Source organism: Cyphomyrmex costatus, unplaced genomic scaffold, assembly GCF_001594065.2.
Source record: "Cyphomyrmex costatus isolate MS0001 unplaced genomic scaffold, Ccosl1.0 scaffold43, whole genome shotgun sequence".
Lineage (NCBI taxonomy): Eukaryota > Metazoa > Arthropoda > Insecta > Hymenoptera > Formicidae > Cyphomyrmex > Cyphomyrmex costatus.
The window spans coordinates 1018963-1036128 of record NW_017278534.1 but is presented as its reverse complement, the minus strand read 5'-3'; the positions used below and the strand labels follow the sequence as shown (position 1 = coordinate 1036128).

The 17166-nt window shown below is 27.2% G+C and overlaps 2 protein-coding genes across 2 annotated transcripts; both read left to right on the top strand.

The window, feature by feature from the left end:
- Positions 1-1807: 1807 nt before the first annotated feature.
- Positions 1808-6050, top strand: LOC108777295 (nardilysin). The gene is made up of 9 exons (XM_018544133.1): positions 1808-1887; positions 2116-2179; positions 2731-2923; positions 3534-3763; positions 3876-4049; positions 4338-4464; positions 5142-5439; positions 5691-5841; positions 5910-6050. The coding sequence occupies exons 1-9, from the start codon at positions 1808-1810 to the stop codon at positions 6048-6050; spliced, it is 1458 nt and encodes a 485-aa protein (XP_018399635.1).
- A 5703-nt stretch (positions 6051-11753) lies between these two features.
- On the top strand, positions 11754-16834 carry LOC108777294 (nardilysin). The gene is made up of 12 exons (XM_018544132.1): positions 11754-11851; positions 12070-12169; positions 12741-12936; positions 12991-13199; positions 13825-13998; positions 14299-14432; positions 14542-14612; positions 14736-15033; positions 15188-15332; positions 15454-15587; positions 15793-16171; positions 16259-16834. Exons 1-12 carry the CDS (start codon positions 11754-11756, stop codon positions 16832-16834), a joined length of 2514 nt encoding a protein of 837 aa, XP_018399634.1.
- The last annotated feature ends 332 nt before the right edge of the window (positions 16835-17166 follow it).

Below are 17166 nucleotides of genomic sequence, written 5' to 3'. Positions count from 1 at the left end.
CTCTTTGGCCGTGTCACCGCGATTTATATAGATTTTACCAAAATTTTTTGTAAGGTAATATTAACGATTATTTGTGGTTCTGTTCCACGCTTATTAAATGGATTAGATAAAGACGAACAATCGAAGTCTGATTGTTCGCGTCTTTGTCGAACTCACACTTAACACAGCACGGACCACAAAATTGTAGACGTTACCTGGATTTGGTAATACAGCTTATTCTTTCTAATTTATATATTCTAATATGACCTTTTCCGATAATATGACCACTTCCTCTAGTTCTCTCTTCCTCTGTGATCTGCATATGAGATCTAGACTGCTAATATTATGTATATATCTATGATAATTGACCAATAATTTTATGAGAATCGTATGGCTGTTAAAATTTAAACAATGTGTAATTTATAATATAACATTAATTTTGTAATTTATTTGTTAATCAATATTTTTGAGATATAATTATATAACATATAAACATATTTATAACTTACTAATATTTAATTTTATTTTTCAACTGCATTTTTATAATTATTATATTATATAGTACTATATTTGTATTTCTTTGTCCATGAAGTGACTGTAATAACTGCAATAGATACAGAATTAACAGTAATACTGCATAAAATATTTATAGACTTTATAAGAGTATGCATATTATTTATTTATAAAACATTTGTATAATAAAAAATTATTAATTTAACAAAATATATATAACGTAATTTATGTATTAACGATCGGTAAATTTATACTAATAGTCGATAACGTGGACATCTGTCTTTAAAATTGATAAATAAAGATATATGAACACAATATGTGAAAAAAGCTTTTTTTTAGTACTATTTTTTTAGTCTACTCTGCAACGACAATTAATTTGATGATCCATAAATTACTCTGTTTACATAAAAAATAGATAATAATTAAAACATAAAAGTCTACATTGTACACACCAATACACACGTAGATATAGATTATTATATTTTTTTTACGCATAAAAAAACGCATGAATCTGATTTAAATTTATACACCGTTAATATATTAACTGTTTTTGAACCAATAAGAAAACATGCGAGAATTTTTAAACATTGTATGCTCTCTATTTTATCATATTTAAAATTTTATGCCTCTTATTTCTTTCAATAACGACTGACCATTGTCAGATCGCATGCTATTGTGATCCATTATAATAGGTCGGAAATTCTAGCAGGGGATTTATAAAAGACCATTGTTAGACAGTATCGGTTAATCCTAAACCTCACACTTTTCTATCTCGGAATGCAGTTTAGACGAATTGACTCAAATTATTAAAGCAAATCGCACACATGGAATCTCTTTTACACGAATAATAAGTAAATAATAATAAGTTAAACTAGATCGATATTCATAGCCGGTTTCTTATTTCAATTAATAATTTTTATTTTAATCAATAATATTCTAAAATGCTAAGGTTGCATAAACGTTTTATGACAATTTAATATTTAAATGATTTTAAATATACACACACAAACGGACTAAGAATACCAGTCACCTATAGGTTCCTGTATGAATAATACAAATAAATAAACTTCTAAATTCTCTACGTATAATATATACATTAGATATTAGCCATATATATTGACCTTTGCTCGAGGATAAATGCCATAAAGAAAGAAGACTTTTTGATTAAAGTGTTGTTTATTATAATTGTGCCAAGTCTACTCTGTGTGTGTGGAAAGGAAGTTAAAAAGAACTTAAACCATTAGGCTTTTCGATCGTCGAATCGTATTTCACAAATCGATACAATTTTAATTTTAATTTTCTGAACGTTGATATAATGCCAAAGAATTGGGATAAATGTCGACCTAAATATTTGGATCCGCCCACTAAATTGGAGAATGACAAAAAGGAATATAGGTAAAACGAGAGCAATTATTTAGCAGTAAAAGCACAATTTCGATTAAAATAAACGCGATAAATAATATTAAAGTAATTTTTTGAAAAAAATGTTGCAATATATTTTTTACAAAGAAGGATTAGATTTTTAAAATAATTAACAAAATATACAATATTTTTACACTGACTTCTCATTTGATTATTGTCTGCTTTATCTTTTAAATTTAGACTCATTAAATTATCAAACAGTTTAGAAGCTTTGCTAATATTCGATGAAAATTTAACATGCACTTTGAAGAGCGACGAACAAAAGGTATAAACAATACAATTTAATTTACATTTGAGAACATATTCATTTTTTTTATTTAACTTATTAAAAATTTATATGTAAAATTAATATTAACGATAGACTTTAAAATCATAAGAAATATTTGTCTTCATAAGATTTAAGTGTATTATCAGAAATTTTAAGATTTGAAAAATTTGATCTCCAGCACTGTAGAAAAATTTTCATAAGTTGATTTTGAAATATATGTCATATGATACAATATTTCAAACTGTTTAGTCATTCTGTTGATTGTATTCAATTTAACTGCGTGTAAGGCTCGTGTAATATGTATACACTTACATTTTTTAAACAGGCAGCATGTGGCTTATGCATAAACGTAGGAAGATTAAGCGATCCAAAAATATGTCCAGGCATAACACGTTTTTTAGAGGCTTCGCTTTTTCGTCAACTCGATGAACATATACTAAATAATGTACTAAAAAAAACGTGATGAATAAATCTAATATAAAATTTAATTATTTGTTTATGTATGTGTGTGTGGTATGTATAATATTTAAGTATTATTTTATTTTCAGATAAATTTGGAAGATTTTATCAGTAGCAATAATGGTACTAAAGATGTCTCAATAGACTCCGAGCATACAACATTTTACTTTGAAATTGATAACAAAGCCTTGGTTAGGGCTCTCGATTGTTTTGCTCAATTTTTTATTAAACCTATGATAACGAAAAGTTCACTTGAGATGCAACAAGAAACGATCAGAAATGGTATATAAATCATAAAAAATTTTAATAAATTAATAATATAATTGAATTATAGACTCTTATATGTTTCAAACAATTACAAAAATTAAGTAAAAACATAAAGGCTATATTAAGAGTCAACGCTGTTAGCAGTGCGCAAAAAATATATAATCTTAAAATCTATATCTTATATCGTTGTACATCGTCATATACAGACATATTGACGATGAAATTTGATCAATGCGATTTCTGTGATATAATTGATTTTATGTCTTTTGTCGACCAACTGAGACATACTCAATTATTCAAACTAATGTACACATAGGTACATACTTTCACCTGAAGAAGTGATAGTCTTACCTCAGATTGGTTGTATTACATACCACGGGACAACATCATTGTTTGCAACTCTGAGTAATTTTTAATTTTATATTGTATTTGTCGCTGATGATGATCCGAAACTAAGGATCGAAACGTTCGACATAATATCTAATATGTTTTAGATTTTAAGATTATATATTTTTTGCGCACTGCTAACCGCGTTGACTCTTAATAGCCTTTATGTTTTTACTTAATTTTTGTAATTGTTTGGTATATAAATTGTACTTAACATATATGTTGTCACAACTTGCAGCCTTGACTTGCTATGCTTATACAGAGTTTCAGATGGCCTTATTTAATGGTAATTTGAGATACGAACAGCTGTTTTCCTCTTTCGCACAAATTGGTCATCCAGTTCATAAAATTTCTTCAGATAATATAATAAAAATGCGCAATGAATTAGATAGCGAAAATTTGCACAATGTGTTGCTTAAATTTAAAGAACGCCATTACAGTGCTCACAGAATGAAGCTAGTAATACAGGTAACTTCGTTAAAATTACGATGCGAGAATATTATTTATTACTTACAGGGTTTATAGAGTTTACAGCTTTTGTTTATAAAATAAAATCATAGCATGATACGTTTTTATATAGTCGAGACTATCACTGGATGCACTGGAAGAATTTGTCATAAAGTTCTTTGCTAATATACCAACTAACAAGTTACATCCAGAAAATTTTATGAGATTTAAAGACGTTCTCCCGTTTGATACTCCCGCTTTCCGAAAAATGTATAAAGTTCATGACTCTATGGAATCTTTGACACAAGTATGTAATTAAAATTTGAGCAGATCGAAAAGAATCTTTATACAACATAAAAATACAAATAAATATACAAAATAAAACTTCCCTTTGCAGTTAAAAATAACATGGGCCTTGCCTTTGTTACATGATTTTAATTATTATAAATATAAACCAGATCAATATATCTCGTGGATTATTGAATACAAAGGAAAAGGTTCTTTAATTAATTACCTACGCAAAAAAAAGTGGTGTCCTACGTATAATATGTTTCATTGTAACTATGAACGTAACTCTTTGTACAGCTCCATACAGCTTACCATGAAACTCACTCATGAAGGACGAAAACATCTAGAAGATGTTCTAAATGCGATATTTTCTTTTATCAATTTATTAAAGAAAGAAGGCCCACAGAAAGAAATTTACAATGACATTCTTCAAAGTAAACATAATTATTTTAGGTAAAATAATTTTAGAAATAAATTGATGTATTTAAGATGATTGAAATAGAAAACATAAATAAACAATATCAATTCTTATTAGACTGCTAAATTTCAAATCGAATGAGACAATGCCACAGCGGTCTAAGCTAGATCACGGGTGCTTCTAAATAATTGTGTATGAATTGATATACTACGAATGTAATTCTTCGATAGAGCGCCGAAAATTTTTTTCAGACTTGAAACGCAACACTAACTACCGCAGTAATATCATGAATTAAATTGACTAACAATTTAACAATTACTGATGTACCTTATATCGATCTTATTAATGTTGAATAACCTATTAAAAACTGTAAATAATTAATTTTTCACTGCGAAAAATATTAATTACCTCGGCCGGGAGTCAAAGAATTACATTCGTAGTATATAAATTCGCACACAATTATTTAGAAACACCCGTGATCTAGCTTAAACCGCTGTGGCATTGTCTCATTCGGTTTGAAAGAGAAAAGTCAGCAAACTATTTGTGGAACATTCCTTATGTTTGAAGATCTTTTTAGATTTAAAGATTACAAAAAAGAACCAATCTCTCATGTAAAAAAATTGTGTAAGAATATGCATATCTATCCGTCGGAGTCTTATTTAACTGGAGAGCTCCACTTCGATTTTAATTCAGAACTTATACAAGAATCTTTGAATAACTTGGTGCCTGAAATGACGAATATTATGATTTTTTCGAAAAATATTGATCTTCTTGAATTAGATCAATTTGATCCTTGTTGGATGACGGAATATAAAGATATTGAGATACCAAAAAAATGGATCAAACATTGGAAAGTCATCGAGCCACTACCAGAAATATTTTTACCGTTACCGAATATATTCCTTACCAGAGAATTTTCTGTAATACCGCTACCAAAGAAAGTTCCGAAATATCCTATAAAATTATACAGTGATCCTGTATCGGAGATTTGGTATTGTCCGGATTCTAAATTTCGAACGCCGAAATGTTATGTATGCTTCCATTTTATTACCCCTCTAAAACTTCAGTCAGTAAAAAAGTAAGTAGCACAGAAAATATAACAATACTATATTACAGTTACTACTGTATTTGACATTATATGTATACACTATATAATTTTTAACTTATAGTAACCAATATTATAATTTTTATATAATTATTTATATTTTATTAAAAAAGACGTGAACATTAATAACATTTCAGTGGAGTTCTCATGGGTATGTACTGCGACGTTTTGAAAGAACTAATAACCGAAGAATTATATCCAGCTGAACAGGCTGGGTTTAAATATAATATCGATGTCGGTGAGATTGGTTTTACGTTGCAAATAAGCGGTTTTAGACCAACTATGCCAGTAAGTATACGTTCAAAGTGTGCTTTGGAGTTGCAAATACAATTTCAAGATGTATTATTATATTGCAGCTCTTATTGAATCTTCTTGCATCGAATATGGTGAAACTTCCAGAATATATTACGGAAGACTTATTTCAGAGTATTAAAACTCAACAAATTGAACTATATAACATCGGAATTAAGAAACCTGAGATTCTCATCAAGTATTGACTGTTTATTATGTCAAGCATTACAACAATTATAAAATTCTCATATAACTAAAAGAAATGATTAATAATACATATTAATTATAACAATTAATATAATTATAAAATATATTATATTATGTTACATTTCTGCTGATTAATCAATGATATCTTTAATCTTGCTTACAGAGACATGTTATTATCGATACTGAAGCTAGTCCATTATTCACAAGTTGATATGCTTACTGCTCTACATAATATCACTTTGAAAGACTTTGAAGAATTTGTGATATCTTTTACCGATTATTTATACATTCAATGTCTCGTGCAAGGAAACGTGATACAAATTGATGCGTTTAACCTCGTACAACAATTTATTAAAACAATTAATCCTATGCCTTTACACTCTAGTGCGACACAATATCTTAGAAGCATTCAGATACCTTTAGGTACAAGCTATTACAAGATTAAAAATGTCAACAAATTAGATGCAACTTCCTTAGTATTAAATCATTATCAAGTCGGCATCAAGTCTATTGAATCATTTATGTTAATCAAATTGCTAATGGTAAGTATTACCCTAAAGTAAAGCTTAAAATCCGACATCATTATTTACCGAAAAAATGTGACACATTTGGTACATCTTTACGTACTACTTTATATACACTAATATCTTACGCATATACATATACATAAATTTTTGTAAAACAATGATGTTTTAATTAGACGTCTAAATCTAATTCTAAGAACTTCAGATTGTTTGTTATGTAAACTACCAGTCTGTGAACTACAATTTCATATAAAAATACAGATTGCAAAGCTTCTATATCAAGCAAATGTTGTTATTGATGGCTCTAAATACCATATTGGAGTAAGAAATAATAAAAAAGATTTTAGTTTAAACCATTTTCTTTTTTGTTCTCGGTATATATAAACTCTATTTCACAAATACGTAATTAATACGTATATATAAATTTTGAAAAAGAATTTTTTAAACTGTAAAAGAGGAAAAAAGTGTTATACAAAAAATATTACATTTAGTCGGTAATACAGCCAAGGATTTTTTCCTTAAATAACATATGTTATTTTGTATATTTGAATACATATATGGAATCTTTAATATACATTCATTTATTTTTAAAACTAAATAAAATATGAATAAGGTGTTTAATTATTACGATTTATTTTATTTACACCTTCTATATTATGTTCATTTGTTTTCAGTTTATAATTTACAACGAGTTTTGCAACAAGAAGCTATTCGTTGATAAATTTAAATGTGTCACAAACACCTATATAGATGTTAATGGAATTTTAGGATATAACATTATGGTTTGCACTCTAGCAAACGAATACAAAACCGAATATGCAGATTTGATAATCGAGGATTTTTTAGAACAGTTTAAATGCAATTGTTTGGAAAGTCTCACAGAAAACGATTTGGATGACTACAAGCAAAAGATTATAAGATCTGAACTACGCGATGCTATTAGTCTTGAAGAAGAAGTTGACAAAAACTGGAGACAGATCACGCAACGTAAATATATGTTTGACAGACGCGACAAGAAAATACTTGCACTAATGGAAATAAATGTTAATAAGCTGAAGGAATGGTTTGCAAAACAGACAATGAACGGAAGTAATTTTAGAAAATTGAGCGTACATGTTATAGGAACTGATCCTAAAAAAGCGCAATACGTTGATTTGGAATATATAAAGGACGTTGAGCAGTATGAGCCAATAAAATATCATTATATTACTACAGTAGAAAATTACAGAAAAAAATTCTCCCTAGGCTCAATAATTAACATGTAATCATCTCAAGGCGCAAAATAAGAGACACATTAATAATTTAATAAAACAACAAAAATTACATTATAATTTATATTGCTTTATAATAATAGTTTCTTTTCATATGTTAAATAATTTATTTATTAATTTTTTTTATTCTCTCATAGCAACAATACAATAAACCAATGAGAGCAGCTTTTAATGTAATTTAATAAATTATTACATTTATTATACTTGTATATTCTTTCTGATAAGCTGATATAATAATAACTTGTATTATAATAACTATGTATTATTATAAAGCTATATAAAACTATTTTGCACTTTGCAATAAAAACTAGAATATTCGAAGTTATAATAAAATGTAATTTTTTCTCACTAAAATGACAATTGTTAATTTTACATAATAACAGTTTTTTTTTTAAAGAAAATTATAAAGAGATATAATAGAAAAACATAAGTAATTGCGTAATAATTAGACAAAAACATCTACTGTAATAATAAAGAAGGATACTGATTAGGAAATAAAATGCTTGCTCAAAATGTGATTTCTTCGATCATTTCTTACATGTTTTTTATTTTAAATGTATGACAAAATGTTTTCAATAAAGCACATGTCTTTCTATCATTTTCTCTCTTTTTCTCTCTCCCTTCTCTTCCCTTTCGTATCAAAAGTTTTCTAATAATTGATTCGATTTAAAATTAATATACTTTTACGAAGAGTGCACAATAGTTGACAAGATTTTCTTATAAATTGAAGGGAGAATTTCTCCTTATACAAAAATTTTACTTTTGTTTGTGCATGTGCGTGTTATATAGAAATTCCATTAAAAAAAATAAAAGATTAAAAATCATACTCTCGAAAAAGAAGGAAATTTATAAATTCGGCTATTTTTAAGTCAATTTCTTGGCTTTCTGTTATGATCTCTCTAGCGACAGCTGGCGAGTTTATATAAGAAAAAAGAAAAAGAACTTACTCCTAAAAAAGTTTAATGATTATTAAAAAGTAATACGTAAATATTAATGTAAATATTTTAAATCAATATAATATTTATTAAGAGTTTTGGTTTATATTTTTTTATTTATAAATAAATATTATACATGACATTTTTCTGTTTTTTCCTTTTCTCAATGATGTACCAATTTGTAATTATATTATTAAACATTTATATTAATCATAAAGAGTGACTGCAAAAAAAATTTTTTCGCCAAGACGAAAAGGAGATTTTTCGGGGGTTCTTAATTTTTGAACTGATCTATATGCTAAATAATATTAGCTATTATACGTTTAAAAGAAAACACGTTTATACGTACAATTAGCATATCTATTTATAGGATTGGCAAGTAACGCATTATTTATAATGTCGTTATCGTTAGAAGTTACTATTTTCCGTAACGAATAGGTAACGACGTTACATTTTCTTTGGAGTTCATGGTAACGTTACATTTTTGGGGTAATGGTAATGATTTCACTAGTTACTTTTTGTCGTTACTTTATTTCTACGTAAAAGTTTCAGTCGTAACTAGAGTTATGGAAAACAGAGATGCGACGTTAAAAGGATAGATCTGATTAGCTTTCTTAATCACGTAATCACGACGTCGTTTTTCACATTGTGTTCACAGTTCACACGTATAGGCTGCGTTCCGTTTCATACATTATGCGCATGATGTATCATTTTATCTTTTTTTAATATTTTGGACAACAAAAATAAAAAGTTTTAAGATATTTAACTATTAAAATTTATTTTTAACAGATTGATTAAGTTATATTACAGTGAAAGATTTAATTAAATATGCTGAATTATTAATCCTTTAAAGAGAAGAGGACGTTTCTGTTCAATGTCGTAAAATCAGATAGACGAGCAAAAATTATAATTTTCATTTTAATTGCGTACACTAAAACAAGAATTTAATAGATGCTGTCATATCACATATCATTATATATACATATATATATACATATACTCTATTTTTTGTAATTTTTTATTAAATATACCGTAAAGATTTATGTTTATATGTATGTATATGTATACATATATATACATATATATACATATATATAATATTATATATTGCAGGAGAGAGTGGTTTAAATCGGACCTATATTTGCAGTTTTTGTTCTCTATAAGACGTAAATAAAGTCCGATCATAAAAAAAAATGGTGCCATTGGAAAGATCATTTAATTTCCTTCATTTTTGCTTTAGACCATTTTGATGTATCTCTTACATGTATCGAACTATAATGGAAAATGTAAAAATGCATTTTCCGATCCAATTTGGAACCATGAGTTATAAATCGGACCTCTCCTATTTTTATGGACTTTTAGATAGAATTTTAAAATATTTTAATTAATTTTTGGTAGTATTGAGTAAAAACGAGCAATTTAAGACTCAAAGATAAAAATACATTATTAGAATTAAAATCAATAAAGAATTCCATCAATCTGAGTTTAATGACACATGATATTTTACTGATTTAGTGTTCCTTAGACCAGATCTGATCGGTCGATCACCAGTACTACAACCAGGTTGTAGCGAACCTTCTTTCTTCGATGAATTAGCTTGATCGTCTTTTTAGTGTTTTTGTACAGGTCCGATTTGGACACGGATTCTTTTAAACTATTGAAACAAATTTTACAATAAACCGCAAAAGTAATCATAAAACTCTTATTTTTTAATTCTACACTCTTTAATTATCTTAAATCAATTACCGTTCAAATTTTTAACATCTTTTAAATAATGATTTACAAGGATTATCTTTTTTAAAAAAATTTTCGCATGATAACCGAAAATACATATTTGTGTCTATTCTATGAACATTATGATAGAATACTGCCAAATTGTTATCACATGTTCGGTGTTTCATAAGGGCTTTACATTATAAATAGCACGCAAATCTGCTTAACCGTATTTATTTAAATTAAAAGGTCCGATTTGGAACACGGTTTGATTTAGGACATTCTCCCTTATGTATATAATTAATAATAATGTATATTTGTGTGTATATAATTTAAAAAAATTGAGCTAAAAATGTGTATATACACACATTATATATATATATATATATATACATATATATATATATATATACATTTTTTAGCTCTATTCTCCTCTACAAAAAAATAGAATTTTAATATCTTTATTTACATTTATCAAAAAAATTTTCACATAATATATATATTCTGTTAATGTCAAGAAAAAAAGTAATGTTATATTTTGAGTAACTGTAATAATAAAGAGTTACTTTTGCAAATCAATAACGAGTAACAGAAACGAGTTATTTTTTAGAAAAAAAGAAAGAACGGTAATGATAACGAGTTATTTTTATGAGGTAACGTTGCCAACCCTGTCTATTTATTATATAAAAACGTTTTTCCGAATATACGTGTTTTAAAAGTAGAGATCGCTTTTATCGTTTAAACGAAAATACACGTATATTTAGCACATCCATCTGAAAAATTTTTTCAAATATTTTCATGTTCTTATTTTATAAATGTTTATCCCCATTTATTAAGGAGCCTTCTTAGTTAAATGAATTTACAGTATAAACAATAATCCATTTTTTAAAAATACGACAAAACGCTACAGTAAGAATTATAATTAGTAATTGATATTTATGATATATTAAGATTGATTTAAACAATATTGAATGTAAAAACAGGCGACACAAATTGGCTATTTGGAAAACTGAGAATAATACAAATAAGTAAATATCTATGACCTTTACTTACAATAATTAAGTTAATCGTGTATTGACCTTTGTTCGAAGGCAAGTGCCATAACGGAAAAAGAAAGCGGATCGGTTAGAGTGTGGATTAAAATCGTGCTACGTCTACTAGAAACAAAGTTTGAAACACAAATTATATTGGAACTTTTTTGATCGTATTATATCAAACGTCATATAATTTCTATTCCAATTTTCTCCTGACTTGATATAATGCAAAAGGTAGAGCATATAAAAGAAGACAATAAGAGCTGTCAAGTTGAATATCTGGAAACGCCCATCAAATCGGAGACCGACAAGAAGGAATACAAGTAAGACGAAAGAAAATACCATTCAACAGTTTGTTCGATTTTGATTGAGATGGGGGTGCAAGAAATACTGTGATAATAATCATTTTAAAAAACCGTTACAATGCATCTTTTATTGATAAATACAGATAGATTAAATTATTTGAAAATAATCAATGAGTATAACATTCTCATTATCTTCTCACTTTATTGACGCTGTTCGCTTTGTCTTTTAAATTTAGAGTTATCAGATTACCAAACGGTTTAGAAGTTTTATTAATATCCGATGAATATTCAAATAGATGCTCTTTTCAACATCAAGGTTTAAGAGATGAAGAAGAGGTATGAAAGTAGAATAATTTAATATAGGTACACACACACACACCCACACACACATTTTAGGATATACGTAAATTTTTATAATTTACTTTTTTATAATTACTTTTCCATTCATTAAAATTGTGATATATTAAAAACAGGCTTTGAAAATCACAAAATACATTTCTATCTTTTCAAGATTTAATAGCATCATTAAAGTTTTAATTTAAAAAATTTGATACTTTTACTAATTGCAAAAAAAGTTTACTAATTAATTTTGAAATGTGTTATTCATAATTTTAAATCGTTTATGACTCATTACATTAAATGTATTTACTTCTCCATTTAACATTCAGCATATAATTTGTGATGTGTATGTAAATATATTTTTTAAATATAGACAGCGTGTTGCTTAAATATGAAAACAGCAAGTTTCAACGATCCACCGGATTTTCCAGGCATATCATTTTTCTTCGATTATATGATTTTTAGCGAACACAAAAAATATTGCAAAGTAATAAAATATAATACATAAATTTGATAAAAATGATTTATTGTATATTAAATTGTTTAAATATGATCATCTTAATTGCAGAAATATAATTTAGAAGAATATATTAACAAACATGGAGGTGATTTAAAATGGTCAATTGGATACGAAAATCTATCATTCTCTTTTAATATCCAAGGGAAGCATTTCTTATCAGTTCTTATTCACTTTGCTAAATTTTTCGCTAACCCTTTATCGGAGAAAGTTGCATTTATGAGCAATCGAAAAACCATAAAAGAAGGTATATTATATTCATAGTACTGTTGTCGCAATTTTAAATATCATGTTTGTATAGAATTTCAGGAAGCCTTAAATTTTGCCAAGAACAGAAGTATTGCACCATTTGTTTCTTCCATCGCGCGTACTGACCATCCAATCAATAAAAATACTGAGGATTATTTCATAAAAATGCAGGAAAATTTGGATTACACAAAACTATATGAAGAGCTTCAAAAGTTCATGAAATGCTATTACAGTGCTCACAGAATAAAACTGGTTATACAAGTAATTCTAATATATAATAATTTTAACAAAACTCCTGTATAAATCAAATACAAACTTGAAGAGAAAAGGGTACTAGGAGTTAGGCGCAGATAACTTTACGAAAATGCTAGTATATAACAAATAAAATGTTCTTCATTATAATAAATGTGCTTACATGTTTCGGCTCATTTTTTAGCCTTCTTTAGTGACAATGCAATAATATGAATAAAAGTAAAAATAGTATCAAGAGATATTTAATCATAGCGAGCTCCCCCACAACCAAGAAATCAAATCTAATGTTAATATTGCAGATGGAATTAACATCAGATTTGATTTCTTGTTTATGGAGGAGCTCGCTGTGATTAAATATCCCTTGATCCAATTTTTATTTTTATTCATGTTATTGCATTATTGTCTCTAAAGAAGGCTCAAAAATAAATAAAGAACGTATCGTTATATAATATATTAGTATTTGCGTAAAGTTATATCTGCGCCCGACTCCTAGTGTCCTTTTCTCTCCAAGTTTATATTTGATAAGTACATAATATTATATTAAAATTATTACTAACAATTAATTATTTTAACTATATATAGTTTATTTATTTAAAAAATAAAATTAAAATTTATAAAATACATCTTTTTATAGGCAAGTTTATCGCTGAATACATTAGAAAAATACGTCACACATTCTGCACGTTTTGTTAATATACCAAGTGGCATATTGCCTCTCGATGATTCTATAAAACGTAAATATGATCCTTTTGATACTGCTGCTTTCCGAAAAATGTATAAAGTGAATGATTATCTGTTTTTTAGACGAGTATGTAATTAAAATTTGACCAGATCGAAACAATTTACATTTATATTACGTAAAAATATAAATATATACAATAAAATTTGACTTTTGCAGATGGTGATAATGTGGGTCTTGCCTTCACAAAATGATTTATATAAAAGTAAAGCTTGTGAATATATCAGTACAATTATTTCGCATGAAGGTCAAGGTTCCCTAATCAGTTACCTACGCAAGAAAATGTGGAACGTTACGTGTTCGAAAAATGCATTTTTTTGTAAATGTAAAAATACTTCCATGTACAGCTTATTCATAATTTCTGTACAGCTCTCTAGAGAAGGAAAATGTTACACCAAAGAGATTCTAGATGCGATATACTCCTATATCAATTTGCTAAAAAAAGAAGGTCCGCAGAAAAGAATTTACGACGAGATTAATATGGCTGTAGAATATTCTTTTAGGTAAACTAATTTTTAGCACACACACATAAACATAAATATAAAGGATAATAATTGAAATCGTACAAAATATTTGTGAGAAACACTACTTATATTTTGAGATTTTTTTTAGATATAACGACGACCATTGTCCATTGAATAATGCAACAATTTTATGTGGCAACATGCACTTGTATCCACCGCGTGATTATATAACTGGAAATGTTTTTTTTGAATATGATTCGAAAGAAATAAATAAATTTTTAAATTATTTGGTGCCAGAAACCGCAAATATTATGATTTTCGATTATGATTATTTGGTACTAGATAAAATCGAGTCAGGAAGGAATACATCGTATATAGACATCGAGATACCACAGAAATGGTACAAATGCTGGAAATCCATTGAACCATTGTCAGATTTTCACTTACCATTGAAAAATGAATGGCTTCCTATTGAATGTACTTTAATATCAATGCCAGCAAAATTTTCAAAATATCCTATAAAATTGTACAGTGATAGTATATCGGATATTTGGTATTGTCCTGATCTCAAATTTTGTTTGCCAAAATGCTACATGTATTTCCATCTTGTTTCCTCTCTAGGACATAAGTCATCGGAGAAGTAAGTAACGTAGCATGATTAATGTAATAATATATACTACATTGTTGTGTTACTGACCAAATAAAAGTAATTATTAAATTGGAATGATTAGTACGATTTCCATAATCTTTTTATGTACCTTATTTTTAAGAAACTTCCCTTTTTAATATTTCAGTGCGGCTCTCATGTCATTGTACTGTGAAATATTAAAACTACTAGTGGTGAAAGATCTATGTTCAACTTCAAATGCTGGATACTATTATAATATCAGTCTTAGTGACAGAGGAATTATCATTAAAATATTCGGACCTATACCGCAGGTAAATATACGTTCAAATTATATTTGATGCTTAAAAAAAACATGTGTCAAAGACATAAATATAATTATGAAATACACATTATATTTATTATATATCTATTGCAAGTTTATTTATATTGCAGTTATTGTTGTCAATTATAGTGAATTGCATAAAGGACTATCCAAACTTGATTACGAAGAAATTATACGAATTAGTTAGATATGATCAACTTGATATCTATAAAAACATAATTTCTAAACCTGGAAGTCTCGCTGAGTACTGGCTATTTATTGTTAAATAATTGCAATAATATTATGAAATTCTTACATAAGAGAAACTAATAATAAAATATTATTATAAATATATATATAAAGAATTAGTTTTGTAAAATATACTATAAAATAAATATTATTTTTTTTTTAAATTATATTATTGTTATCTAAATTAGATAACAATAATATAATTTTAATTTTTTTTATAGAGATGTGTCATTACGGATATTAAGATCATTTCATCACACACACATTGATAAGCACAATGCTCTACAAAATATTAGTATTGAAGAATTCCAAGATTTTACAAAACGTTTTATCAATTATCTGTACATTCAGTGGTACGTGCAAGGCAATATCACGCCAGATGATGCGATAAGAACTATACAACGGTGTGTTGAAATAATTAAATGTAAACCTTTACACTCTAATTTGAGAAATCTGATTAAAGTCACTCAGATGCCCTTGGGTACTAATTATTGCAAGGTGAAAAATGTCAATAAAATTGATTCAACTTCCATTGTAATAAATACTTACCAAATCGATGACACGTCAATTGAGTCATTAGTGATAATGAATCTAATTATGGTAAATATTTTATAGAACATGGTTTTTTCGATTATTGCGAATAATTTTATTCGCAAGTTCTACTTATTCATTTACACGTGTTTCCAGAAAATAATAAAAAAACAATTATTACTGAATCTGCAATATGACGACGTTTCAAGCAAATATACGGAATACAATGAAATTATAGAATTTTCGATTACCGTTCACGTACACGCAAATAAATACACATCCAAGGATATTGACCAATCGATCGAGGAATTTCTGGAATGGTTTGGAGAACATTTGGATCGATACTCAGAAGATGAGTTAGATGTTATTAAAGAAAGAATGAGAATATCCAATCAACATGCTGATATGAATCTGGCAGAAGAAGTTGATAGAAACTGGAAAGAGATTATAACAAATCAATACATGTTTGACAGACTCGAGAGGGAACTATTTGCACTATTCAGAATAAAAACTGACAAACTAAGAGAATGGTTTGCAAAGTACATATTGAACGAAATTTATGTCAGAAAATTGAATGTACATGTTATAGGAACTGACACCAAAGTGCAGTCTTCTATTTTAGAACCTATAATTGACGGTAATCAATATATGTATATTCAAAGTACTCATATTTCAAATGTAGAAGATTGCAAGGAAAAATTTTACATCTATCCAACACAAACTAAGAATTAATTGACTCAGAGTGCAGAATAAGTGATACTTTACATAACAATAAAAAAAATAGAATCATAAAAATTGTTTTACGATATGATAATGAAGTTCTTATTTATGTATTGAATTAATTGAATGATTAAATTTAATCTCGTACTCCTCTTGCATAGTAACTATACAATAAACAAATTAGGATAACTTTTAATATAAATTAAATTTAAACGTTTATTATACTTCAATGTTCTTTCCAATAAGCTTTTATAATAACAGCTATTAATGTAACAATTACTGCTATAATAGCTATACTATAGCCATTATATATTTGCACAACGTAGCTAGAACATTTGAAGTTA